General features: G+C 36.5%; 1 protein-coding gene across 1 annotated transcript in view; it reads left to right on the top strand.

The window, feature by feature from the left end:
* LOC107687937 (signal peptide peptidase-like 3) overlaps positions 1-25,286 on the top strand; it is a 33,896-nt gene extending 8,610 nt beyond the window's left edge. Inside the window, exons 2-9 of the mRNA XM_016485429.1 lie at positions 13,006-13,083; positions 15,228-15,319; positions 15,473-15,592; positions 15,743-15,821; positions 17,296-17,408; positions 17,550-17,656; positions 21,403-21,757; positions 24,522-25,286. Of these exons, the coding sequence (XP_016340915.1) occupies positions 13,006-13,083; positions 15,228-15,319; positions 15,473-15,592; positions 15,743-15,821; positions 17,296-17,408; positions 17,550-17,656; positions 21,403-21,757; positions 24,522-24,676 (1,099 nt within the window). The 3' untranslated portion in view covers positions 24,677-25,286. The remainder of the gene's footprint in view (positions 1-13,005; positions 13,084-15,227; positions 15,320-15,472; positions 15,593-15,742; positions 15,822-17,295; positions 17,409-17,549; positions 17,657-21,402; positions 21,758-24,521) is intronic.
* Positions 25,287-25,666: the final 380 nt, after the last annotated feature.

Here is a 25,666-nt window from a genome sequence, read left to right as displayed (position 1 = left end):
ACACATACCAGCTTCATCACTGTGTCTGTCACGCGACTCTGTTCCCCTTTCGGGCTTGAACTGATGGTAAAACTAATGACATTATTTACTGTCTTTACATTTATTTTGAAAGATGAAGCTCGCGATTATGGTAAGGGGCGTTACATTTCCGACGAGTGCTTGTGGTGTTCGGCCAATCACAATGCACTGGGTCAGCTGGCCAATCAGAGCAGACTGCGCTTGTCGGAAGGAGGGACTTTGTAGAAAACGAAGCATTTGAGAGAGGCGAGGCATAGAGGACCTACAATAATGTACAGTATTTGAAAAATAATGTGTTTTTTGAACATTAAAGCATGTCAACATATTCTGTTACACCAAATACACAAAATAATGATCTTTAAAAAAAGCATCATATGACCCCTTTAACTAGCCTATGCATAAAACCCGTCTTTTAACTTGTACTACATATGGGTGTCATGTCATAGAATATTTTTAATATGACTGTTTAACGTAAATTTAATAAAAACATTGTAAGTTACTAATTATAACACTTTCATTGTACATAAAGAGAGCAAATAATATTTGCATTATCAAAGAATATTAACTTCAGTCTAGACAGAGTTCAAGCACTCTCAACAACTCCCATTATAATCACTGAAGCTGTTTATACTGTGAAATGAATATCTTACTTACATCGTACACACATCTGCACTTTGATGAGAGAATTCGCCAGAGAGCAGCATTCAGTCAGCGAGCGCGCGCACTGAACAAAACACGGGCTTTTCAGCGATGACTCCTTTGAATGCCTCTGATTGGCCATTGCATTCATAAGCTCAACAGAATCCTGTGTGATTGGTTATAATGTGCAGCACTGTAAAAAACGCGTCTGGCTCAGCGGTAGCCAAAGCACGAATGCAGATTTGAATTTGGCAGCTGATTCTGTGCCACACTGAACGTTCTAATCGTATCAAATAAAAAAAATATATTCATTTTTGGTCTTTTGGAAGCTGCATTCAAAATCCACTTTGCTTAAAATCCCAAGGGGGCACGGTTGAAATCGCGTTCCTGGAGGAGCAGTATTTCGGCTGGGCCTCCCTCTGGTCTAGTGCCCTGGGCACGAGCCCGGTAGGCCCGTGCGATAATCCGTCCCTGCTTTTAGTGTACTGTAAACCACACACAAAAAGCCATTGAAAAGTGACAAGTAATGAATGAGCAGCATACATGACTTTAAAAAGCATTATATAGTTTTATGATTTAAGAAAATTGTGATAAACAAGCTGTCTTTTCAGGTCTTGCTAATCAGAATCTTATTGAGCTGTCCATTTCTAATAACCAGTGTTGGGCAAGTTACTCTGAAAATGTAATCAAATAACTGATTACTGATTACTCCTTTTAAAAGTAATCACGTTACTGTTCTGATTACTTTATTTCAAAAGTCATTAGTAATTAGTTACATTACTGGTAGGGATGTAACGATTCACTTAACTCACGATTTGATTCACGATTTTGATTTCACGATTCAATTCGATTCACAATTTTTTATTTTGTTTTTTACAAAGTGAGATTTAAAGGTGCAGTAGGAGATCTTGGAAAATGCTAACTTTAACCTGATAGCACTGAAAGCGAACGTCCCACCCTCCCTGCAATCGCTATCCAAAGCCACGCCCCCTGAATACATTTACGCTCACAGACCAGAGGCAACATTACTTCAGTAGGCTACATCAGCGGTTCCCAATTCCAGCACATGTTCCGAAGTGAAGTAAACTTCAACGGATTTCCCGCGCTCAGGGAGTAGGAAGCAATGAACACTGTGTAGGGATCATATCAATTGGAACACAGTTCATTCACATAGCTCACTTCTAACGAGCTGGCACGAGGACTGGATTAACCGCTGGGCTACATCATGTGTCATTCACCGGTGAGAAATCTTTAAAAGTACTACAATACCAGGAAGGAAGATCGGGTTGTTGATGTATGCCTGACATCCTCGCTCTGTCTGCACAGCGTGCATGAACGCTCTGATGACGTATCCTGTCTGCGCGAACAGGGTGCGCAGAGGTTTGCTAATACATACATTGACAAGCAGGTAGGAAAGCATATTAAAACGCTCGGACCGAGCATTTCTTGATCCTACGCCTTCCACAGAATATATAAATACAGTAAATAGAAACTCCGCATACGCTTGCACCTGTTAATCGTTTATATTTTATATTAGTTCATGTTGCTTTTGTGCAATAGATGAATAACAATTTATTTGTTTTAGATAGTTTTAGATATTTCTATTTGGCGGGTGTCCCGTGAATCATTTTGTTCTCCCGCATCCTGCACACACACGAGTGTCTACCCGTCCGCACCAGCACTCGCTCATTTTGTCCCGCGCCGCACTCTGTTGCGTCGGGTCTCGCGGGAGCAAGTCTCTAATCTACTGGCACTTGACTCGACAGTGCATGTGCTACATCTTTTTTACAATCTCTAGATTATAAAACACTGCATTCTGTCAGCAATGTAACGAGGCAGTAACGTATAGAGACTTCGGCTTGTAACTATACGCTAATTACTATTTTGAAAATTATAACACGTTAAATAACTCCGTTACTAAAAAAGTAATCAAATTACAGTAACACGTTACTAAGTAATGTTACTGTCCAACACTGCTAATAACATATATTGTTGTTAAATTAAATAGTTCACTGGAGTGTCAGGTTTTATATATTTATTACTGCGAACAGCCGTGTTATAAATGATCATATTGCATTGCATTTGGCCCACACTCAGCTCTCCCTTTAACTCCCTTTAAATAGGATTTTGCTATTCAGGATGTACCATACCACTGAATCACATTTAAGAGCAAGCAAAATCAATGCAAAAACCTATATACAGTGCTGTGTGCAGTGCCCAGTACAGGATTTTGTTGTATTGCATGCCAGAGCGTTTTTTACCACCACACTTTTATTATGGCCTATTGGATTATTGGTCCTACTGGCGGTTTTGCTACCAATTTTGTCAGCATGAATGACAACATTTTCATGAATTTGCTAAAGGTGCCCCAAGGGAAACTTTGTCTTGATGGGTGTGCTAGCCTTTAGTGCTGTTTGTAACCAAACTAATACATATTGCATTCAAATCAGTGTAAATCTTAAGGTACTGGTGGTCCGATGTGGCTGTGAAAGATAAATGAGGTAGTGAGAGCTAGAGGGGAAAGTGCCTGCTCTTGAAAGCTGTAGCATGGTGCCACTTCTGCCAATCTACAGCCAATAGACTGTTAATTCACTCATACATGTGTTAAGTGAGCATTCTGACTCGGAGCCGAATTAATTGGACCCTGATGTTGAATATGCAGCAAATAGCTTTTAAAAGGGGGGGGGGCGCGAAATAACTTAAAATGAAAGGATATTCAATTCACAAATTTTATGATTAATATGTTAAATAAACTTTCGAATTAATTGGACCCTGATGTTGAATATGCAGCAAATAGCTTTTAAAAGGGGGGGGGGGCGCGAAATAACTTAAAATGAAAGGATATTCAATTCACAAATTTTATGATTAATATGTTAAATAAACTTGTAAAAATAAAAAATGCGCCTAAATAGCGGACTTTTCTCACGTCGTGTATGTTACAGTGTAGGTCAAAAACACAAACGAAGGTGTATATTTTAGTGCCTCTTCATATTAAACTGGCTAAATGTACATTAATTTAATCGTACCCTGTGATACATGAACAGTGTTGATCCTGCATGTTGTCATCCACGATTATGATGACCGTAACATGAGACTTCTCCCGCTTGCATTGTGATCTGTAAATTCTCGCTTCGAGTTACCCACTGTATTTATTTTAAAATACTTTATATGTCCCTCAATGGAATATTTAATTCCCACTTGAATGGTGGCCCTTCTGTGTCCAAAATTGTTCAAAAACATCGTTGGACAAGATTTTCACACTTGACAGCTGTCATTGGCCACGTTTACATGCAACCAAATAATCCGTTTGTAATCGGATTGACGGCTCAATCGGACTGAAAAGCCTTCATGTAAACACCTTAATCGATCGGATTGAGCTCGATCGGATTGAAGGGGGTGGTTTATTCCTTTTCTAATACGATTGAGAGTGCATGTAAACACTCGATCGGATTGAACCCCGAAACTGAAAGGACTGCGCATGTGCAATGACGCAGAAATAGCGTAATTATGTATGATGCGCGGAACGACCGAACGGCTCTTCCTTTTTAATAAAGTGTTGTATAATTGTGTGTCCTGTCATTATAAAACTCTCCTTTCACTCGGCAACTGTGAAGTGGAGCAGGACAGCCTCCCACTAGTCCTTGTTTTGGATACTCATCCACAGGCAACCCATTTTGGGTGCGGGGAGGGGCATTTTTACTGCATGATAAATATGAGCAGCACGGCACAGCGGTTTATATGTATATTTATCCATAAATGGATAAATATTAATTCTGCTGTTAAAAACAAATAAAGAAACCGTGTAGGAGAGTGGTTATTATGTGCAAACAGTGAGAAACTCTATATTTGTGCAGTGTGCGCATGTAAAAAAAAAAAAAATCAATTCTGATTTGAAGCTTGTGACATATAAACGCTCACATCAACCTGATCACTTTATTTAGCGTTCATGTAAACACTACATTCAGATTCATCAATCGGAATTAATTCAGTCCGATTGAACCAAAAATTGTGCATGTAAACGTAGCCTTTGTAAGAGAGTGAGCAGCTATGTTTGTTTGTCCGAGGGAGCTACAGTAACTAAGGGGGGCGGGGCTTACCGATAGGTCAGTTATGTTTTCCAAGAAGACAAAATAAGGACAATCATCCTATAATCAACGATAATCATCCTATTCAAAAAGTTTACAAACATTTTCTTGCCACTGTATATAATAATAATAACAATGTAAAGTATGTACAATACTAATGATAATATATATATAATATATATATTATAATAATAATAAATTAAGTCTATAGCATTTTGGCTGCATTGCATTTTGTGATTTTGCTGAATTTATAACATCCATCCCTTTTGCATTTTTGGCCTATAGTGCCTATATAATTAAGTCAGCTTTTGCAAAAATGCATCAACAAGCCAGTGTTCTGCCTCCCAGCACCCTCTTGTATATTTACAGGGACAGTCTATTGCAACGATCAGCTGTTAGATTAAGCGAACAGAACAGCGGCGACATTGTCCTGAAATCACCATTTAAATGTCTGTCAGGAGTCAAACTCTGAAAGTGAGTCGTTGACGTGATTTTCCAAAGGCTGTGCATACCTCCTTTTTTGTGTGCAAGAGTCCTTTGTATGTCACTAGTGCAAGAATGAAGCCTGAGAGGATTCAGACACGTAATCATGTAAATCACACTAAGTGTTACCAATCTTACAGGACAGACCCTTAAAGGGATAGTTCACCCAAAAATGAAAATTCTGTCATCATTTACTCACCCTCATGTTGTTTCAAACCTGTATTAGTTGCTTTCTTATGTTGAACATAAAAGAAGATATTTTGAAGATTGCTGGTAATCAAACAGTTGGTGGTTGCCATTGACTTCCATAGTATTTTTTTTTCCTACTATGTTTAAAATTTCAAATCTTACATATATTTCAATCTCACTGTATAATGAATTAACTCCAATGCTATACAACTGAAGTTGACTTGTGGTCAAAAAAAAAAAAAAAATCCAAACTCCAAAATATTGAAATGCATAGCAGTGTGTTAAATTGTGTCACATATGTATGTCTGTATTTCAGGGTTGGAAATTTAATGAGGGCAAAATGAACCCCAAAATTAACAAATATAGATTCAAGATAAGGGGCAGAAATTAATCTTGCATTCTTTTATCAACATCAATAATCATTATTAGATTATCAAGGGCAATAATCAACAATAATGACTTTATGCTTACATGCCCACTCTGTAATGAGTTATTGTTTTGTTTTTTTACACAATCGATATGCTTTATAGGATGTTAAAAATTAATCTTGTTAGTAACATTATGAAATTATTGTGTTGATGCCTTTTCTGAGCAGCATTAAACAAATGCCATTTTAGATGCAGCTTCTGTGCCGCCTTTGCAGTGTAAATATGGATTTTGCTGACATTGATTAAATGTTATTGGTAACAGCCTATACTTTTTTGATTAATTGAGTTAATTGATTAAATTGATGTATTTGACATAAGACAACACCAGTACAACATTGAATTAGTGTTTGTTGAGCTTAGCCATTGTATTTCTCCTTGAAAGTAGGGCTGGGCAATAAATCAATAACGATAATTATCGTGATATAATCTTCCTCGATAAAACAATAACAAGAGTTCAATAATACTTTGATATAATGTTTATGTGCCATAAGCAGAACAAAACAGCGCTACTGATTTGAAGCGCACCACACGGAGCATCATCTATCCCCTCGACTCAAAGTTCAAACGGCAGCGCAAGCTCACTAGAGCAGATGCGTTTACTTGCTGATAAAACTCGCTCACACGACACTAAACAGCACTGTGAGATCCAGTGTGAAGTGCTTGAATTCAGCGACAAACAAATTTAAACTAGTTTAAAGCCAGATGAGACACTGCTGACAAACAGGAGAAACACTGCCCAACGACACAGTCAGGAAGCTTTTCATTCTACAAATCGCCATCATTTACCATGGATTTACTGTAGTAACACTAACTGCAATATGGTATTGTGGCAACCATATAGTTACATTTTACCATGGTATTGAGGTGCTGTATGTGTGGTTTTAACTGTGGTTATTATCATGATCTAAATGTGTATGCTACTATGGAAGACCAATGGTTAATTTGAATAACATTTGAATAATAACATTTCACCATGTAAAAAATTAGGTTGTTACCATTTTTACAGATGTGTTTGTGATAATGAACACAAATTTACATCTGCATCCTAACTCATGCTACTACTACTGTCAACTCAAGCTACTGTCAAAAGTGCATTTCTTAGAGAAAAAAGTAATACTATTAATATTGCAGCCTGCACTGCAAACTGTGCTGAAGATGCGCATCATCAAAGTCAGCCAACACAAACCTGTTTCATGATTTGAAACAATATCACTCATTAGAACATGCAGAAACTAAGAAATATTTTTTTCTGTTAAGGTATTTATTTTGTTGAGGAAAAACTGACTGGAATTCAAAAACAAAGTATTTACCATGTTCTGACCATAAAGAGTAGTTTAAAACCACAATTAATGGTCTGGTTTCTACAACTTTCACTTAGAAGCAAAAATCTGCTTTTAAACTTGAAAGTAATAAAAATTGTAAATTTATCGTGATAATTATCGATATCGACTGATATATTTATCATTATAATTTTTTTTAGCCATATCGCCCAGCCCTACTTGAAAGTCTCACCACAATTAGGATTGTTGGAATACAAAAAAAACATGTTGCGGAAGAAAATCTGAGTGGCGTTATGTAGGTTCTGTAAGTTGCTAGGGAGTTTCTGGGTGGTTGCTAGGTTGTGGCTAACTAGCCTAAGTCAAAAGAGCCACCCCCAAGCAAACACCACTAATTATGTAAATAGGCTATTTAACCTCAGGAATTCAAGATAATAAAGTCATTTTTAATGGAAATTGCTAAATAACCACATTTAGGTCTTACATGTGCGGTTTTCTTTCCCAGTGGGCACTTGTGATTCTGAAACATTGTGGCAGTCAGAGCTCAGTTGAGCGATTTTATAGGGTTTTAGGGGCCAGACGGTCCTCACAGGGCCTGCACACATTCCTCACGCCTGTCCTTTGAACCGTGTCCACAAACACATCTTCACCTCGCTTTTCATCCCTTCTGCAGTCTGGATATATGCAGGGCTTTAGACTGTGACTGCATTGTCGCATTTTGCAACCTTTATTCTTGTCGGTGTGACTATTTTAGAGGTTGCACTGGTACCACAACCATTTGACTGACTGATAACCGCTGCCATATCTGTGGCATATGAGAAACATTTAAAGGGCAAACGGGCCAAAAGTGTAACGAAAAGGCTTAAATGTTTGACCTGCGCCACACGGGCCGTCAGCTCAGCCCAAAAGACAGCACAGCGCAAGCTTAGAGCGAATGCGTTTACTCGCTGACTGTTCTCAACCACGCGACCGTTATTAAACAGCGCTGTGAGATCCAGTAAAAAGCGACACAAAATCGTGTTCAAAATCGTCAATGAATCGCCTGCGATTTTGTGTAGTTTGTCAGTGAACTATGGCTCTGTGTATTAAATGCCACTCCATCTGAAAGCACGTGCTGGAGATTTACTACTAATCACAGGAGCGGCTTTACTGACGAGAAGCCCTAGGGTCACTGCTGAGTTCTCCACAAACCACTAATGTCTCAAAGATTTAAACTAGTTTAAAGCCAGATGAATCAGCAGCACTGACATTCTCAACAAACTGATGCGGAAAACAGAAGAAACACTGTGCCACAACGATCTTGTTAGACAGCTTTGCAATTCACAAAACATTTATCGTTCATTTACTCTAGTGACACTAGACTGTAATCATGGTAGTGGGCAATCTGGAGATATTCATATCTTATTTTATTGTATTTATTTACATAAATATAGCTGTTACACTGAATGAAAATGGAACATTAGTTCACCCATATTTTGACATTTTAATTCCACAAAATTAGTTTGAAACATTAAACACTTTACTTGCATTTAAGATGTTATCCATGTTTATAAAATCACTTTTGTGAATTTAATTTGATGTGGACACCTCATCTTTGACTCTTATACTAAATGTTTCGGCTCCCGTTTTTCATAACATAAACCATACCGTTTATAGAACTATGAAGTTTACAGACTACTAACTCAGCCATTCAGAATATGCAGATTTCACTGTATAAAAATTAGTTTGCTACCATTTTTAACAGATGTTCGATGCACGATATTGGATTTTTGCCGATATTTTTCAACTCATTTTTGCCGATACCGATATATTTCCTTTTGTTTAGAGACACACCAAGTCTCTCCTGTACAGAAATTATAAGCAAAATATTTGTAATTTTTTAACAAGAACTTATTTGTTAGAATTAAATAAACAATAATTAAGTTTTTTTTTTACAGTACACTGAAGCTTTGAAAAGAACTAAAAATAAACTATATATAATTCGCTGCATTTTTTTCCCCAGAAAGATATTTTAAGATTTAACATTTGTAGATGGTCTAAAGCAAAAGAGTTGTAAAAATTCTGAAAATCTTTTAGAGCTTATGATTTGTTAAAAAAAAATAAAGCATATTACACATTATTTTATGACATCAGTTACTGATTTATTTAATCAGAAACATGGTCCAAATGTTATTTGTGTAGGCTATTTTACTTTTAATTTAATTAGAAGTAGGCCAACAGCAAGGTTATTTTCGTAAACTAAGACTAAAACGATTGATGAAAAAACTATTTCGTAAACTGAAATAAAATAAAAACGTCAAAATAATTGAAAAACTAAAACTAAACTAAACTAACAACAGTTATTGGAAAACTTAACTGAAATAAAATAATTATCAAAAATAAATAATCGTTTTCGTAATCAGATTTATCGGCCAACATATCGGTTATCGGCTTTCAAAAATAAAGAATCATCGGTTATCGGTATCGGCCAAAATGTTCATATCGGTGCATCCCTAAAATTTACATCCGCATCTCAGCTCAAGTTACTACTTCTGTCAACTCAACCACTGTCAAATGTTAAACTCCAAGAGACAAAACATGAAATATTATCAGTTAGTATTATTAAAGGGGTCATATGATGCTTTTTTAAAGATCATTATTTTGTGTACTTAACTGAAATAAAATAATTATCAAAAATAAATAATCGTTTTCGTAATCATTACGTTCTCACCCCTTGATGGAAAAATATACGAGCTATGTGGAGGTTTAGGGAAATAGCCTACCTGTAATGGCACAGCACGCACATGGGGTTTTCTGACGGAGAGACGCAAAGCAGTTTAAAGCCTGCTTGGATCCTGTTTGGTAAATGTGCACCAGCAGTACTTAACGGAACACCCGACCCATTATCTGACAGCTGCACTAATTTAATTCTGTACCAGACGAGAACCGTTTGACAAAGTCGTGACCCGAACCGCACTCACATTAAATCTATTACATCAGGGTAAGCAAGATTATTTATTTTATCATGTAACACAAGCAATCAAACCAACATTAGGCATTCTAAGTTGGTGCTTTGAAGAAAAACAGACATGCAGCACAACATGACAAGATGAGAACGCGGCTTTCTGTCAACAACACAAAACATTTGCCTAGCATCTTGTGATCACTCTGCCAGGCTTTTGAACAAATGTGCATTGGCTAAATCACATCATACACACGCTTATAATTCTTCATAAATGAAAAGAACATTCAAATATAAGCCTTTACTGTTAAATGCGATTGCCGTTATTATTGAATTTCATTAGTCCCAGTTTTGATTGATGCACGGCTGTTCACAGAAAAGTGAGCAAGACATCACAGTTACAATATCATGATTATGGTTAAATAAGAAAAGACATATAACCAAATCATGCTACATTTATTTTCATGCTAAATATCTCAACACACATCATTGGATTTGACATTAAGCGCAACTTGTGTAGATTAATTTAGTAAAAAAGACTTGCCTGCTTTCTTTGGCGTATATTTGTATACTTTTACTATCTAATCAATCTCAGCAAACTAAACTAAAACTAACAAAAATATGAATGAAACTAATAAAAACTAAACTGAATTTTATAGCAAATTTGAAAACGATATTAAAATAAAACGAATTTAAAAATTCAAAACTATAATAACCTTGGCCAACAGTGCCCCCTACAGATTAAAACTCCTTGCCGAATGGGCGTTAGGACCTGGGGGAGGCTGCCGCTGCTGCCACTGCACTTTCTATTACTGTTGACTCACCACACCAAATGTGTCATTCTGTACATGCATTCTCAGATTAAATGCAGCGATCCAAAACAGTCAATCTAATCATCAATTCAATAATTCAGACAAAACTTTGCTTCAAGAATGAGCCACACTGCTGATGTGATCTAATCACTAGCACACCCTGAGCACATGCGAGTTAACGTATTCCTCTTATCGGCAAGACATATCAGCATTATTTTTTATATTGGGCCAATGCCGATATTTACATTTAAAGCCATTATCGGCCGATTCCGATATCAGTCCGATAATATCGTGCATCCCTAGATGTTATTGTTTTTGTAATGAAAATAAATTTACTAGGGATGCACGATATATCGGCCACCATATCGGTATCAGCCGATAAATGCTCATTTTTTCTGTTATCGGTATCGGCCCGATAAGAAAATTTGGCCGATATCTTAAAGCCGATAAATAATGCATTATTTCCTTCAGAGACACTTCAGATGCGCGCTGTTCGTTTGCAGCCTTTTTTCACGAACAGCTTGTAACACTCCAAAGAGAAAGGAAAACTTGAAATCGCATCATATGACCCCTTTAATAAGTATTACTTATTTCAGTGCTACCAAATAAAGTGCTAGAGGTATGTATAGCTTGGCACAAGTGCCGCTGCACTCAAATGTTAGTCTGGAGCCCTGTATACATGTGTATAGAGATGTAACGGTATGAAAATTTCTTATCACGATTATAGTGACCTAAATTATAATGGTTATCAGTGGTGTTAGTTCATTTGAGTTTCCCTCTTTTCTTCGCTTTCAAATGGCTTGTAAAAGTACCGTGCGCATTTTACTTTCACTTTCAAATTAGCGGCAATTGAATTGCTGCAATTCGGCGTTAAGTAATTGTTTGTTTGAGTTTTCCCTCTTTTCCTCGGATTTCTTGGCTTTCAAATAGCTTGAAAAAGCGCCGTGCGTGTTTTATTTTCACTTTCAAATTAGCAGCAATTCAGCGTTGATTCAATTCAAGCAACAACAACGTCAAACTCATAGAACTTTTATTAACAAAATGAATAAAAATTCTCCATATATGCCTAATAAAATAACAAAAAATCAGCAAACTGTGTAACCAAATAATTAAGAAAGGAATGTTTAAAAAAACGTCCAGTCAATAGGCTTTTCAAAATCTAAAATATTGCCAAACAGGCGCCTTTGCATTTCCTTTCTAAACAATCTTCTGCCATCGTCTTGTCTTTCTCACCTCACTCTTGTCAGTCAGCTCGACTCACTCTCCTCACGTGATAAATAAAATCTGACTGCTGCTCCGTGGTGCACTGTCGTTCACTCTGCATTGAGCGTTTAGTTTTTAAAAGTGTCTGTCCTCTAACTGAACTAGGCTAAATTATTTTTGTTACTATAACAAAATCAAAACGACGGTGGGGGGTGGTGGGTAGGCAAATGACGTAACCGGTGTTGCGGCTTAACACCGGTATAACCGAAGACACCGTCTATCGCAGCAAGCCTAATACTAACCATGGGGAATTTTATCATGATTTATCGTCAAACCGGTAATCGTTCCATCACTACATGTGTATATCCTGTGTTTTAGGATCATTATGTATAGAGCCGAGCTTAGGCCTCTTTGTGACTGCTAATGTGTTTTCTTCAAACCATTTGTTGTCCATAGTAAAGAGTGTCATTTGAGGATAAGGTCAGCACTCCATCCTGCTTTTTCTCGCTCGTTTTCCTTACTCGTACATACTTCATACATGCACACAATCAAGTCCACTTTTGTTTGCAGTCACACATTATTTATCCAGCATGAAACTGTCGCTTGCTTGCTGTAATCATATTTTAAGAGTGTCCTCAGCGTACAGCCTGACCTCTTTTCTCTAGAAGCTTGTTATGTACAAAAGACAAACCCAGGTCTCAAAAGACACTCGGCGCAGCTCGGGGAGGGTGAGAATGCTGTAACTTGAGACATTTCTCGTGCATGGCTCGGTAACAACTGGACCAGACTGAGCTTGAATAGTTTGAACCAGGAAAGGTCGTACATGGTGACGATCTTTGTGTCTGTTGTACGACATATCCGGCCTGGCACCCTTCGTCTTGTTATTTTGTTGTGGGAAACAATAATTGGAAACTTGCTTTGTCTTTTCAGGGTGTACTCCCTTGTCGACTCCAGCCAGGTGTCAACCTTCCTCATCTCCATCCTCCTCATCGTTTATGGCAGCTTCAGGTGAGCTCTCATCTCTTTCGCCGCAGATCTGGAACCAGTGCTGTCAAAAAATCTTGTTGATCACGTGCATGTTTTACAGACGTAATCATGTGGTATTGTTATTGTTTTGAGCATTGGTGAATTGAAAGTCATATTGTCGCTAAATATTTTGAGGTATCTAGCTGGCTGGTGTACAAGCCTTATTAAGAATGGCTTGTAATTGTAAACTAATCAGTAATGTTTAGTTTCCAAATTTATGTAGTTTCCAAGTTTATAAATTTATAGCAGTCATGGAGTGATGTTAGTTGTATAATTTAGAGCCCGACCGATATATCGTTTTGCCGATATTATCGGCCGATATGAGCCTGTCGCCGATATATCGGTATCGGCGGATATGCCGCCAATATGAACATTTTTTTTACAGAACATATAATGCAGATAAAATACTTGAAATGGTGTAATTACTTAGTTTGTCCAGCAGAGTGCGCTCCATTGTTTGCTACTGGTGACCTGGATGAAACGTTTTAAAGTACTTAAGCCAGAATTTAAATGTTACTATGGTAAATTAAATATTCAAACCACGTGTGTTACAACTAACACTCCGTTACTTTGTGCATCGCACTCATCGCAAGTTTATTGTTAAATTGTTAAATGCCCTTACATATCTCTGTCACCATTATAAGTGTTTGATCACCATATTTGAGTGATCATTGCAAAAAATGTGTTTATGTATATATATTCTGTTTATGTATATACTGTATTCTATATATAGTACCAGTCAAATGTTTGTACACATGAATGGGAAAGTGTCCAAACTTTTGACTGGTACTGTACTATAATATACACAAAGAATATCGGCCGATATATCGGTATCTGCCTTTTTTTACTCCCTAATATCGGTATCGTATCGGCCCCAAAAAACCCATATCGGTCGGGCTCTAGTATAATTTACATATTATTAATGAAAATGAAAATAAAACCTACTTATAATGAAAGATATAAATATATTTAAATGGACACGTTCTCTTCTCTGTAAGAAAGTATAAGTAATGTATTTTTTTTTAATAATATATACACTACCGTTCAAAAGTTTGGAGTCAGTAATATATATTTATTTATTTATTTTATTTTTTATTTTTTATTTTTTTTTTGAGAAATTAATACTGTTGTTCAGCAAGGATGCATTCAGTTGATCAAATGTGACCGAAAATACATTTATAAGGGTACAAAATATTTAATTTTCCAATAAATGCTGTCCTTTTAAACTTTCTGTTCATCAAAGCATCTTGATAAAAATGTCACTGTTTACACAAAAATATTAAGCAGCAAAACTGTTTTCAACATAAGTAATAATAATAAATGTTTCTTGATCAGCAGAATGATTTCTGAAGGATCATGTGACTCTGAAGTTGGAATAATGTTTTTTTTAATGTATTCAAATACAAAGTTTATTTATTAGGGTTATTTTAAATATTTAATGTCATATTACAATATTCACTGTATTTTGGTTAGCATAAGATACATCTTTCAAAAACATTAAAAAATCTTTCTAATAAATTTACTTTTTCTTGAAGAAAAAATTTAACATTTTTCATTTAGTTTTTATTCTGGTGCTTAAAGTGAGATAAAAATGAAAAATTAAATATTGTTTTATGTGATGTATCTAATGAAAATGTTGGCATTATGGTTTAAAAAAAAGGTACTGTCAGCAGAAAAACATCTTTACTCTTGAGCTCTGGGCCTTTACACACATATGTATTGAATGAATCAGTGGGCATTGTAGTTTTTCTAGATGATATATTTAATTTGATGTGACTGAAAATTAATCTTTGAAGTAGAGAAGTGTAATTTGCAGTGTGTCATATATTTTATGAATTTTCTAGTTGATTGTTTAGCTAATGAAGCATTTGTCTTTCCAATTTTGAAGTGGACAAAACTGATATTCATGGGCTTTGAAAGATAGATGCGGCTAAAACATTACAACATATTAAAAAAACTGTACTTTTGTCCTTCACAATGTTTCATTCGCTTCAAATTAAATATGCTGTCTGTTACTGTTGTCAAAACCAATGATACAGAGCATAAAACTCATGTAACTCTGCTGTTGGTTCACTCCAAGGGCAGAGAAATTGAGCTTTGTGGGTAAACCGTGTCTGTCCGCACAGGTCATTAAACATGGACTGCGAGAACCAGGAGAAGGACAAGGATGGAAACCCCACCAACACTGGCTCCTTCAACAATGCCAACTCTAACAACAGTGAGTCCTCAACTAAGCAATTAAAAACAGCTATAATTACTTCTGCTTCATTTATCACACTAGAAATGGAAGGTGAAGTGCATTATGGAATGCTGACAGTGTGTTAGTATGCTCTTCTGAAGAGAACCTGAATCATCTCATGCCTTTGCACAGGTATTCAGACCATAGACTCTACACAGGCGCTGTTCTTGCCCATCGGAGCCTCTGTGTCTCTGCTCGTCATGTTTTTCTTCTTCGACTCTGTTCAGGTGGTGTTCACCATATGCACTGCAGGTACGTGCTGCATGCAAACACACCAGTGACCTTCCACCGCTCCTTTCTCACACACTGACCTAGTTCATACGCTGACACAGTCACTGCGCTGTGATACGCGTGAGTAATATTTACGTAATTCTTTGTGTTTGTTTTATCCTGTCTTCACAGTTCTAGCTACCATCGCGTTTGCATTCCTCTTGCTGCCGATGTGCCAGTATCTGACCAAACCCTGCTCCCCACAGAACAAGTATGAAATGTTTACTAACTCATCAGAGCGGTTTGCGGGTTAACTGCAGTTACCTCAGTTCATATGTCAACAAACCGTGTCTCATTGGAATTCAAATTATTCAGATATAAATCTTATTTGACATTCACTCAGGAAAAGTTAATTGTCTCCCTCAGTAGCATGTGTATATGATTTCTAATAATAAATAGCTGATGCCAACTTCTTATTAATAATAGTAATAAAAAATAATCATTCGTAAAAAAAAATTACATAATAAATAATTAAATGTGTGTATAAATATAAAATACTAGGGATGCACGATATATCGGCCACCATATCGATCTATGGCGCATTCATTTTGATTCTTTACATGTGTAATGATGTCCAGTGACTTGTTTGCATTATTTATGCATTATTTTATTTATTTGTAAGACTTTTTTATGACTAAATTTGGTAATGGGAGAGTAAAATTATTTTTAAAACATACACCGTTCAAACTAGGCTGCTTATGTTGAAGTGTTTGGGATGTGGGTTTTAATGATGAGACCTTTTTTGTAATCAGGCTCTCAAAAAGTATATAAAAATTTGGATATAGATTTATCGGCCAACATGTCGGTTATCGGCTTTCAAAAATAAAGAATTATCGGTTATCGGTATCGGCCAAAATGTTCATATCGGTGCATCCCTATAAAATACTATTTTTTATATATATATATATAATTGTTTATATTTTATTTGTTTATTTGTCTTTTTGATAAAACATCTTTATTTAATTCTTTTCTTTTTTTTTTCTTTTTTTTTCTCATTATGTGGATGCATTTTCCCATCCCCAGCTAACTTATGACAATGTACTTTATTTTGTTCAAATAATAATAATAAAATACTGCACAATTACAGATATGAATATTGTGATACTGTTCCAGTAACAAATGTCAAAGGGAAGGACAATTCTGGACACAATCAATGTCACAAATTTGTTTTTTAGTTTGAATAGTGAAATAACGCAAATCTGAAATATTTGTTTGTTTCTGAATCATAAATTTGCATTCAAATTTTAGATCCTAAACTTTTTATTTCCAGGTGTAAATGAAAAAAAAAAATCTTAATGTGGTTTCAGACATAATTATGGACCCCAGTGTATATAAAAATGTATTTATTTAGCTTTATGGCTCAACCCAGTTTATCAAAACTTAAAAGATATTTGGCTGATAGAATGCCCAAATTCCTACAAAATTGGCTTTTAAAATAATCGTTCTGACACAGACAATGAACCTGTTTGTTCAAAGAGATTTGCCTTTTGGCTTCACTCAATCTCACAATGTAACCTAGAATCTGTTCTATTTGCTTTGGTTGAAACAATCCTCTTGTGTATCAATGGACAACAGTGTTAGAGATCAGATGCTGAGGTGTGAAAAAGAGAGCCTGATGTCTCAGCCGAGTGACGTGTGTTTGCTAGTGTATTCAGCATGTGAGCGAGCATGTCTCTTGTCTCCAGGATCTCGTTTGGCTGCTGTGGCCGCTTCACGTTGGCGGAGCTGCTGTCGTTTTCCCTCTCTGTCATGCTGGTTCTCATCTGGGTGCTGACGGGCCACTGGCTTCTCATGGACGGTGCGTCAGCATGCTATTACTCTGTGTTTGTGTGTAGGAAGAGGATGTAAACACGTCCTCTGGTTTAACTCATACTGCCTTTTCTGTATGGAGTGTTGTGGTGGTATTTTTTTGTCAATCATACGTTTTTGTCTCCCGCAGCTCTTGCCATGGGTCTCTGTGTGGCCATGATCGCATTTGTGCGGCTGCCTAGTCTCAAGGTGTCGTGCCTGCTGCTGTCAGGCCTCCTCATCTATGATGTGTTCTGGGTAAGCAATTAATGCAGCAAGTCATACTGGTTCCTAGGGATGGGTGGTAAGTCCTTGTATCACGCCATGCGTGATTTAATGTCACAGTAACCATTTATACACTACCAGTTATTTAGACAAGTTTGTATGCCTTAAAGGGGCATGAAACCCCCTGTTTCAGCACTGGTTAGTTCTCTCCACAGTTTTAAAAAATGCTAAAAAAGTGGGCGTGGTGCGCTGCGAGCGGAGGGGGAAGAGGGGAGACAGACAACACACACATCTTCGGGTTCAGACAGTTTCATTTCGCTCCCATCGAGTTAAAAACAAATAAATGCACAGCCATTTGCACTCTGCATCGAAAACATATATATGAACGCGCTGTTGCCCCTCTGATAACTTTTAAGGCTTATTCTGTGGCGTTTATATAAGCCTTTTGACAGGTTGTCAAGGAGCTGTAAAAACGGTTGTACTCACTAAGTGAATGAATCGCGTTTGTGCTGAACTCTTATTACAAAGCAAAAACAAACACTCTCCTTCGATCCATGAACGTTTCTCTCAGTTAATGTGCGCGATCTCACAATCTGAAGCGTCTGTCATAGCAAATCAAAACATGCTGTTGTGAATAATTAAGCGAAGCGTCTTCTCATTGGATAAGAACACGCAGTCTCATGAATAATTTAATAGACACTGATGCGTCATCGATGTACTACAGTCCATTGCCAAGTCAAAAAATGTGATGTCAACACAATGTAGATTTTAAACCCGGAAGATGAAAATAGCGCAAAAAAGCTTAAAATTAACCAGTTTTCTCCAACAGTAAAAATTATAGGATGCTAACATTGTCTTCTATGATGTGCAACACAAACACCTCTGCTAAAATCCCAGAAAAAGTAGTCTGGGGTTTCATGACCCTTTAAAAACCCGTTGATCTAAAGGCTTTTGCTTAAAGTTGTCACGACAGATCTGTCTATAATCTAAATGCATGTTATTGATCTTACCGTGCATTTAAATTATTAAATTTTTTTTTTTTTTTTTGAGCTCGTAATTTCTATGTAAATTTCATAACTCGATCTACCGGGAAAATGCCAGGCTTCTCTCTGATGACGTGTATCATTTAGTTGCATAAACCCTGCCTCTTCTTATAATTGAATGCAAGCTTATTTTTTTCTTATTCAATTACCTTTTTCACTCTGATGTATGTCACAATACAGAAGAAAAGATCCGTCACTACTTCAGTTTCATGGTGACTTTAAATGCTTGAAATTAGTTTTGTAAACATATAATTTGGGCTTACATATTCTCTTTTTTTCCTGGAATTTCAGTGAAAAAAAAAATATTTGTAATGGCTGATTTTTAAATTAAATTATTATTATTAAAATATTTTTTGTTTATTTCTGGGTGAGCCGGTAATACCTCACAAGTTACACAAGGTTTTTTTTTTTTTTTTGGAACTAATTGGATTCAAACCAAACAATATAATTATTCATAAACAAACCTGGCATGGGTAACTTGAGTTAAATATGAAAGACTCAAAATTAGGGATGTAACGTTTACCCCGAGAGCCGGTTGAAAATCGATTTAAATATGTGATGATTCAAATCGGTTGAGATGCTAAACAAATCGCAGTGCAATTAGGGGTAGGAGTTTATATGAATATATGTCTGAGGGGAATCTTTCGATGGTATTTTTTCTTTTCCTCTTGCCTCTGTATAATGCATATTAAAGTTCATAAGTGCAGGCTGTGCAGCGCTGCTTTGTTTACAGCGGAAACCACGGAAATGCTTTAAGCGCCACCTGCTGGCAGAGTGAATCTGCATCTCATTCAGCTCGTCTGCTGTTTCTGTTTCATGCAGATATTTTTTATGCATAGTTTCACAAAACTGAAGTCAGACCATTCTGTTTTTGCTTCAAATTTCGAAATTATACAATGTAATTTAGATTAAAAACTGCTCATGTTGAATGTATGCTGCATCTTTGTTTGGATCATGATTAAAATGCAGTGGTTGCCTCTAATTTTAAATGGAAAGAGCACAGACAAAGCCTTAGTTTGTTTATATGAAGAGATTTATTTATTTGTGTTACTTATTTATTTGATTTGGGGCTTGTTTTAAAATTTCAATTTAGGTTTGTTATTTACATTTACATTATATTTAAATTTTGTTATTTAGCAAACGCTTTTATCCAAAGCGACTAACAAATGAGGACAATAGAAGCAATCAAAACCAACAAGAGAGCAAGAATTTACTATATTAGTGCTATATTAGTATATTATTATAGTGTTATATTTCAATTTCACAAAGAAACGTACAGTATTTTGTCCAAGTAATAATAAAAGGACACATTTAATTTATAATTTGTCTTAAATCTCATTTTGTTAAAAAATCGTGAATCGAATCGTGAAATCAAAATCGAGAATCTAATCGAATTGTGGGTTGAGTGAATCGTTACATCCCTACTCAAAATGCTAAAACTAATATTATGAAATGGATAGTCCTGACTCTAAATTTGTTGTGAAATATACACACATCTTCATAGGGCTGCACAATTTGGGGGTGAAAAATCTGATTATGAATTTTCATTTAAATTTTTTTCTCTTATACAAACCTTTAAAACCCTTCCAAATTTTGTAATTGTATATTAAGATGGCTTTAAAATAATAGTAATAAAAAATTATAATTAGTAGTAATAGTAGTAGTATTAAAATATTAATTATTATTATTTCATTGTTAAAGATTGTTAAAAAAAAATTACAAATTGCTAAATAAAATTAAAAAAGTATTGCTATTTGCAATATTTTACTGTAAAATAATTACAAAAAAATTTTATTATAATTTTGCTTTAAAATAATAGTAATAAAAAATTATAATTAGTAGTAATAGTAGTAGTATTAAAATATTAATTATTATTATTTCATTGTTAAAGATTGTTAAAAAAAAATTACAAATTGCTAAATAAAATAAAAAAAGTATTGCTATTTGCAATATTTTACTGTAAAATAATTACAAAAAAAATTTATTATAATTTTGCATTGCAAGTTTAACATTTCAATACTAATATGTATGGCGGTCTTAATTTCTTCATTTTCTTCAAGCCATATTGCGATTTATTTCGGTTTGATTTAGAATAATCGTGCAGCCCTAAATAATCATGGTCTAAATTGTTTTCAAAGGGGTGCTTTCTAGGAATTAAAAGCTTTGCTTAGTAATACGTTCCTCCTCGACTTGTTTGGAAAACATCCTGCTTTTTATTTTCGCATTCTTTCATGTTTTTGTCATTCTCACAAATGCAAATAAATAATGTAATCATGCCCAATTTAGATTAACGTGAATCTAATGTCACCATCATATACTGCTATACCACTCCACCCAGCTGGTGCCATAAAACGTGTAAATGCAGCTCATTAAATTGTTTCAGAAGTAAACCTTGTAAAGGTTGTTTCCTTATTCTCTTGTGAGCACTCATTTAACAGATGCTTTTTTATGTAGACAAATGCACCTGGAGCAATCTAGAGTTAAGTGCCATTTGAATGCAAACCTGTGACCCTTTGGTTGCCAGTCCAGATTTTAACCACGAGATCAGATCAAATAATTTGTAGATGAAACGTGTTCCCCATCCCACCCCAGTGCTGACTGTGGAGACCTTTTCGTCAGTGTCTCAAATCACTCCAAACACGCTTGCACAAGCCTGACATCACTCTCTCTCAGTGTCTTAAAACAGCAGGGCAAGCTGGTCTGTCCCTCTGACTCATCTCCCTCCCTCGCCTGTAGGTCTTCTTCTCCGCCTACATCTTTAACAGCAACGTGATGGTGAAGGTGGCGACGCAGCCTGCCGACAACCCCCTCGACGTGCTCTCACGCAAGCTGCATCTGGGCCCTGGCGTGGGTCGGGACGTCCCCCGCCTCTCCCTGCCCGGAAAGCTGGTGTTCCCGAGCTCCACCGGCAGCCACTTCTCCATGCTGGGCATCGGTGATATCGTCATGCCGGGCCTGCTGCTGTGCTTCGTACTCCGATACGACAACTATAAGAAACAGGCCAACGGAGAAGTGCCCGGTTCTGTCAACATGTCCGGCCGCATGCAGCGGGTTTCCTACTTCCACTGCACCCTCATTGGTTACTTTGTGGGTGCGTATTGCAAACCTGATCATCCGAACACACTCTCGTTAAGATGGTGGATTGGATTGTGAAGAGTTACAGCAGAATTTAATTTTTATCTGTATCTATCATTTAGTCTTGTCTGTCGGTCTATCTATCTTTCTGTCATTCAGTTGGTCTGTTTGGCATTTCATCTGTCTGCCTGTCTGTCATTCTCTCTGTCGTTTCATCTATTGCAGTGTTTCCCAACCTTTAACATGCATTGTTTTAAATGGCATATTAAAACTGGATATTATATTTTAAGTAGTACTCACATTTAATGTGAAACTTGAGCTTAAGTCAGGTATGAACACAAGGTCATAGGTAGCGTTATGTTGTTGGTGATGACAAAACAACAAATTTACATAGGCCTATCGTCACTGTCGGGCGGAAACATTGTATGTCCAAAACCACTACCACTTTCAGGAAATGTAAAAACAAAACAATTTTGTTTTTTAAATAATTAAACCGCGTCGTGTGAGTTGATATTGTGGCTTTATATATGATCAGACTCTTACGAGGTTTTTGACCAGCGAATGATGGTGTTTTGTCCATCATTAGAACGGCCGCGTCTGAGGCAGTGAGTGCATCGCATTACGTTTTCATGAACTTGCAGGTTATAAAGTTTATTGTAGTTATATGGCCGCTCAGTTTTTTTGTTGCTGAATACATTTGGCCAAAATATCATGACATGAAAGATGAAGTTCAATGCACAGGACATATAAACGATAACGATAATTAAACAATATTTTGCTGAGCATGTTATTGTGCTGGTACTAAACTGGCAAGTTTAGGACTGCCGTGAACAGCTGACTCCCAGAGCTTTTAATATTCTTCATATTAAAAGAATATTATTATCATTCTGTGCGGTGATTAGTTTGCAGGAGTAACAGAAATTAACTTTTCCAGTAAGTTTAAATAGATTTTTACCTTTTTGGGCATTTTTTACTTTATAAGGCCACTTTTTTTTCTAACCTAATTAAATGTATGCATCACCTTTTGTGTCTTAAATTCTTAAATGTAATCAATAAATTCAAATAGTAGGACACTATAGGGCTGTTACCAATCAAATGAAATCAGTATCAACAAAATTTCTGTTTGCAATGCAGAGGTGGCACAGAATCTGCATCTGAAGTGGCATTTAGTGTGCTCATGTTTGGTTAGATTAAAACGAACCCTGGTGTGATTGCTCTGTTAGTGCGGTTCATTTGAGCATGTGTGAACGCTGCCATCCGAACCCTGGTGCGCGCCAGTGCGACTGAAATGGTCGCACTGTAGAGCCCTGATATATACGTCATTCAAGCTGACCAATCAGGTTGTGAACGTATCACTACGCCTTTAGGTTTGGTGTCTTTAGGTTCGCTGTCAAAAATGCCAATGTGAACGTTAAGTGGACCAGGACCAAACGTATCATTTTCCTTTTTGGTCTGGAATTTGCAAAGACTGTTTAATACAGTGTGCTGCTTAGAGACGCAAAACTTTTCTGCTGTGGCTTTGTTTGAAATTTTTTTTGTTGACGAAATGGAGAAAAAAAACAGGAACTGTTGTCTAAAATGTAAGTCAATTCATATTAACTTGTTTATTAGACTGTTTTATAAAATCAGTATCACATTTGCGATCATGCTGATATTTGGATAAAAACTGTACTCTTAGTCTGATATTAACTGTATCAGATTATATAAATATAAAATTCATACGGGGGCATTTTTGCTCCCTTATCTTGAATTTTGAGGGAAATCTAAATGTATTTTAATAGACTAAATCACACAGTGAAAGCGTGAATGTGCACGCGCAGTAGTCTAACCTACATCATGTAGTGTATGCATGCACTCTCTGGGTGTGTTTTTGTTTGGTTTTTGCGATTGTACTAGATAATGTCAAATCGCATATCGTTTAAACAACAATTACGATACTATTGTAAACAATATATATATCACACCCCTACGCTAGCGTGCACGTACAAAAACTGAAGTATACTTTGGGCTTTAGTCTATCATTCTGTCTGTCATTCCATCTCTCCTTCTTCCTATCCATCTTTTGTTCTGTCTGTCGTTTCATATCTGTCATTCCATCTATTTATCATTCTGTCTGTCTGTTATTCCATCTAACCATCATTTTGACTGTCATTTCATCTAACTATAATTCTGTCTGTCTGTTGTTCCATCTATCGCTCTATAAATCATTGTCTGTCCACCTCTTCTTTTTCTATCCATCTCTAGTGCTGTCTGGTGTTCCATCTGTCCATCTTTCTGTCATATTGTTCTGTCTATCTGTAGGTCTGTCTGTCCATCGTTCTGTCAGTCCATCTATTTACAGTTTTGTCAGTCTTGTCTACAAACAAAATTAAAAAAAACATGAGTTTGAGTATTCCAGATTTATCATGTTGATTCAAACCATTTCAAAACATGTGAGGCTCATGAGAAAAGGATATAGTTCATAAGAATGATTCATTTGTGAGTTACACAACATTAGGCATGGCAATCCCATATATATTAATGCTAAAAAAGTGACTTTTCTTTAAATAAACTACTACTGACAAAATTCACTCTTATGTGAACAACCAGTCAGTAACTACATTAGCCTTAAAAACAATACACAGTAAATTGTAAACTGAATGTGTTTGATTCACTAAAAAGACTCATTCATTCTGTAATCTGACTGCACTTGTTCCACTGTTTAATATTATTGACTGTGGCGCTGTACATGTACACTCTGCTCTTAAGCCGTTTGATGATTCTCTCTCTTCCTGTCTCAGGTCTGTTGACTGCAACCGTGGCCTCTCGTATTCACCGCGCGGCCCAGCCTGCCCTCCTGTACCTGGTGCCCTTCACCCTGCTGCCTCTGCTCACCATGGCCTACCTGAAGGTGTGTCTGTTTGCACCAACACCAGAATCTCCACAGGGATGCTAGTGCCTCATTTCTAGGAACGTCAAAATGGTGTCAACTTAATTTCGTAGAATCGCCATTTCCACACTTGCTCAGAAAAAAAGCAGAAGTGTACACCGGGTCACTGCTCGGTTATCTGAGCAAGGTGTGTGCCGTATCCATAACACAGCGCTGCATTATTTATGTGCTAGCGCACACACCTGTGCATCTCTGCGGGTACGTCACATTCCTTCTATTGAAGCATCAATTGTACGCCGGTTTCCTTTCACTGTAGCAGATATTTTGTTCTGCATGTGTTGTAACATAATCTGATCAGTTCTGTGTAGTGCCGTCGCCATAGCAACAGCCTCTCTTTTCCATAGAAATTATCAATTGTGGAACGTTTTTACACGTTTATTGAAGTTGAAAAGCTGTTACAGTAGCTGCATGCACCCTTAAGAAATAATATGCAGGTTTTCTTCATGACATTGGCCAAATATTCATTAATCGCTGAACAACCCAAACCGTTCATGCTAAGTCAAATATATAGCATGTTATTTTAATCGTTTTGGACATGTGTTGTGTCTCGAAGCACAAATGGTTTACTACATTTTTTTTGTGTCAAGGTATGCTATAGAACTTGGACGTGATAACCATCAGCAAGATAAAATCGTGTTTTGAAATCTGTTAAAGCACGTTGTGTGTGCCTAAAAATAAAGCAGGGAAAAGCAAATGAAATTTGTAACCCATCTTCTGAAACAAGAACACAACAATGTGTTTCCATGTAGGTTGGTTTAAATTGTGTTGACCTGTATTCTGGTTGGTATAGTTGTTAATATGATGAATAAGGTTTTTTGTTGTTGGTTGAATGGATTGGTGGTGAGAGGGGGGTGTGTGTGCGCGTGTTGATAGGTGTGACCTTCATGGATTGAACAGATGTAATCATAGATGATGTAAGCATAGCCACACAGGTTTGTGCTGTTTTCATCAGCGCTTCTGCACAATTGACCATGTTAGTGAAACATTTACAACTCG

The sequence above is a fragment of the Sinocyclocheilus anshuiensis genome, unplaced genomic scaffold (genome assembly GCF_001515605.1).
Source record: "Sinocyclocheilus anshuiensis isolate Anshui unplaced genomic scaffold, SAMN03320099.WGS_v1.1 scaffold205, whole genome shotgun sequence".
Taxonomy (NCBI): Eukaryota; Metazoa; Chordata; class Actinopteri; order Cypriniformes; family Cyprinidae; genus Sinocyclocheilus; species Sinocyclocheilus anshuiensis.
Note: the sequence above shows the minus strand (reverse complement) of the source record. Positions and strands in the feature narration are given on the sequence as shown.